Source organism: Tupaia chinensis, unplaced genomic scaffold (genome assembly GCF_000334495.1).
Source record: "Tupaia chinensis unplaced genomic scaffold, TupChi_1.0 Scaffold000184_1, whole genome shotgun sequence".
In the NCBI taxonomy this organism is placed as follows: Eukaryota; Metazoa; Chordata; class Mammalia; order Scandentia; family Tupaiidae; genus Tupaia; species Tupaia belangeri.
The window spans coordinates 2,392,360-2,396,461 of record NW_006159659.1 but is presented as its reverse complement, the minus strand read 5'-3'; the positions used below and the strand labels follow the sequence as shown (position 1 = coordinate 2,396,461).

General features: G+C 42.7%; 1 protein-coding gene across 1 annotated transcript in view; it reads right to left on the bottom strand.

Annotated features, from left to right (window-relative positions):
* Positions 1-3,899, bottom strand: part of SMS (spermine synthase) — a 32,513-nt gene extending 28,614 nt beyond the window's left edge. The window contains exons 1-3 of the mRNA XM_027771116.1: positions 3,776-3,899; positions 1,487-1,580; positions 854-918 (exon numbers count right to left, since the gene is read on the bottom strand). Of these exons, the coding sequence (XP_027626917.1) occupies positions 854-918; positions 1,487-1,580; positions 3,776-3,843 (227 nt within the window). The 5' untranslated portion in view covers positions 3,844-3,899. The remainder of the gene's footprint in view (positions 1-853; positions 919-1,486; positions 1,581-3,775) is intronic.
* Between the last annotated feature and the right edge of the window lie 203 nt (positions 3,900-4,102).

Sequence of the window (4,102 nt, the reverse complement as noted above, 5' to 3'; positions counted from 1 at the left end):
CTAGACAGAGAAAGTTTCATTTTTTTCATTATCAGAAAATAACCTAGCAGCTCAAAGCAAGTGGCCTCTCCCTCTCAATTCACAGTACCTTAGAAAGTTGTATTATTTGAAAGCTTTGAAGCCAATTTTTACGAAATTACACCACTCTGTGAGAAGTCTCTGAAAATTGCTTCATTCTACTCTGGGGCCCAGCAGAGACAAGCGTTCTTTTCTCTTTCTGGGAGGGTGACAGTGGTTCAGGAGTTTCACGCTCCCTTCACACTGACCTGGATCTCTGCATTATTTAGTTCCATGGAATCACTCCACATTGCCTTTCTGCCTGTCTCTTTCATTTCATCAGCATCTCTCTCTCTCTCGCTCTCTCTCTCTCTCTCTCTCTCTTTCTCTGTGTGTGTGTGTGTGTGTGTGTGTGTGTGTTTTCCCACATTTTGTCTTGTTTCAGTGCAAGGAGGCTAATAGCTCAGTCTACCATGTTGTTAAAAGCTTGGTCGCTGATTTTGATCTTTTCCACAACTTAAGCACACACTACTAGGAAGAACATCGCCATTCAAGTTATTTTACCAATTAAACAATTCTAAAAGGACACTCAAGACACAGCCATGGTGTTGCAGATGGCTGGGTACCATTGGATGACAGTAGAGCCATATGGGAAGGATCCATGTTTGGACCCTGGGCACACCTGAACATACCAGGCGTGCCCATGATCCTGGCTGGCTGGAAGGCTGACACTGGGAGAAGGAATGCAACATGACAAGACCCTGTTGAGCTATTGAGGGTACATGTATTCTCTCTTCCATGAAATAAACAAGTAACTGTAATAAAAAGAACATTTAAGAGTAGACTGTGGACTTACCTTTTTACCCGCCCAGTATTGTCCTGATTCAATTCTTTCATTCTTTCTTCTACTTTGTTCAAAAGCTACAATGAAAAGAAATCAGTGGACTTGTAGAATCAGCTGTATGGAAGAGCTAAATTACGGACCAGAAAACAGAGGCCATGTTGACAGAGCTGTGCACTCAACACACACACACACCTGTCCCCTCATCTCCACCACAGCCTCAGGCCTGGCTCAATTCCACACTTCCACGCCCACTATCCTCATGGTGCCAACCTGGCCTTCCTCTAAGCAACGAAATAGTTGAGAAGGGGAAGGATACATAATATAGCAGGTATAAGATCCTGGTTACAGGGTCTACATTCCCTCTAATGAGAAGGTAAAACCATTATTTGCACTGATGAAGAGAAAGCTACTAGTCAGATTCCCACAAACAACAAAGAAACTATTATTTCTCTTTTAAAAACCACCTATCTGGAGGGAGAGAATTCTAAAATCAAGTTATCTGGGAAACCAGTAATGAAGAGAAAATAATTTTAATGTCATTAAGCTAGATCACCCACCAGGGGGGATGGCCACGCTGCAATTTCAGGAAGGATGATTGAGTGAAAAGATCTTGTTAAAAAAAAAAAAAAAAAAAAGAAAACTGACGCTGTCGATTTCTTCTTTGCCCTGCACATCACTGTCGTAACTCTGAAGGTCCAGCAACACCAATCCGTGTGGGTAAATTCTCAAATTGGCGAAGCTACAAAATCAAGTACAATTTTTCAGGTTAGGAATTGTATCACATGGCCCTCAAATGAAAAAAGATACCACCCCCAGTTAAAAGAAAAAGAATATTCTTCTTTTACCCCAAATGTGTTAACTCTTCGCTTTCTTATTAGGGACCCTTCATGGGAAGATAAGCAATGAATCATTTATAGAAGATTTAGAAGGTCCCAGATGCTAAAGTTTTAGAAAGTGGTTTAGCAGTTCTGTGAATTTAGTTTTTAAAAAGGATCCCCGGGTTCTATCTGGTTTAGTAACAAATAACCTAAAGCTGGAGGGAACAAGGGAAGGGTAAACTGGGGGCTCCCAATAAACTTTCAAGTTCAAACCAGACCCCATTTTCCTGACCGAAGGCAGGTAATGGGTAAACAAATTTAGTGGCAACAAACTCTAGTCACAGCGAGTTTCTGTAAAGTCTGCAGGCTAAGAATGGTTTACATTTTCAAAGAGAAGAATGTGGGAGTTGGCAGGTGGCATGGTGGTTAATGGTGCTGGACTCCAACATGGCTAACTGTGGTTCAAGTCCGGACCTTAGCGGCTTTGCTTTCTCTCTGTCCTCTCTGGTCAAATTAAATAAATAAATAAGGATAAATAAAATAATTCTTAAAAAAAAAAAAAAAAAAAAAGAATGTGTACCACAATTAAAAAAAAAGAATGTGTCCACCACTTAAGTAGCTCCTTACACAAAATTTTCTGACTCCTAATTGAATGGATCTGATCAGTCCATTATGGAACAGATATAACTGAGTCTGAGTACATCATAAGCACTAAAATTGCTTGATGAAACTTGTTTTTATTATGCATTTGTGTTCCATGTCCAGAAATGTGTATTTCTGGGTTCATGATATAAAATTACTCTTTATTATAAATGGTGGTTAAAGAAAACGTTTGAAAAATAATAAATTAGGAGAGGAATTCTGCACAGAGAATACAGGTAGAGTGCTTGGATTTAAAAAATAAAGCTAGTTCATTTTTACCTTCAGCCCCTAAATGGCTTCCCAATCGAGTACAGGCCCACACATCACAAACTCATGTATACCAGAGTGAGTGCACAGTCCTTCATTGCCCTCCATGCCAGCAGTACCGTGGAGGAGAGGGCCCTGGGGCAAGGACAGAGAACCACTGCCCCTGAACCACTTAGTGCTTCAGGTGAGAACTCAAGAGAAGGCTAAAAGGTCAAGTAGCAAACTCAGGATGGGAGAGCCTGGGGATAAACCAGAAACAGAAAAGGAGGAAAAGTTGCCAGGAGTAGGAACCACTCCTCAACAAAAAGCAGCAAAACAATAAGCTACTCAACATTACAAAAGGACCATTAAGGGGAAGAAGTCAGAAGTCAGGTCAAAACCCATGAATGTGGGGTTGCTGGCCTTCCCCCAAGCCCAGGTAGGGGTGGGGGAAGAAGGTGGGCAACAGTTGACCAAGTGAGACAGGAGTGAGACCAATGTGGAAAGTAAATTAACTATGTTTTGTTTTGTTTTGAAGAGATTTTTTGCCTTATTGCGTGTGCACTTGGGGTGAGGGGAGGGGACACTGAAAGAGAATGTAAGAAATCACCCTGGTCACTCCAGCGGGAATGACCTTGTTGCAATCCCTTTCCCCCTTCTCCTAGGATCTTGGGCACACATGCACACACATGTACCGGCGTAATTTTCAAGCCATGAGGTCCAGGACTCAAACTGCTGGATTCCATGTGGGAATCCAGCGATGTAACTGCATGCCATCCACTAGTCCCTAGTTTTTAAACTATGTTTTTATTTTTTCTGCTTTCAGAATCAATTTCCAAACAGCTCTTGTTCACTCAAAAACCCCATGTGGGAAGAATTTTAAGTCGTCTGTACAACTGGAATTGGTATCTATGGTACAAACATCAAGAACTGCAACAGAGGTATAGGCAGGGCAGGGCTGCAAAGGCCTGGAGAGAACTTTGGAAATGCAGCTCTTAACCTGAGAGTGGAGGAGGAGCAAAGTGAGGTGGAGGAGTGAATGACTAGTCATGATTTGCTGTAGTCCCAGAGTAAACACAGCTAAGGCTGAGAAACACTTAATTCTAGTCCCTTGCCAACAGATGTCAAAGGAGAAAAATACTTGGGTATCACTCCCAACCCCCACTTCATCTCCCTCTCTGATCTTCCTTAAGAGCCTGGATCAAAAGAGCACTTGAGCTCGCCTCACCTGCCATTCTTGTTGGTGTAGGTTGCTAAGTAGCCATGGTCCTGCCAGGTGTGTACGGACTCTGCCATCCCCTGCTCCTGGAAAATGGACTGGAGTCCTTTTAGAATGGTCTCGCCATCGGCTGGAGAAGAGGAGAGAAGGCAAGATGGTCAGGAAGAAATGTTCAGAAGGAAAGCCAGTGGGGCACCATTTGGTAAGAATATCTGAGCAAAGGGTTGCCAACAGCACTTATCCCCTTTGCCATGAATGGTGAACATTCTTCACTCCGTGAGGAAAGGCCACACAGGTCACCAGGTTGAGTGACAAAAACTAACCACGAACAGCTGT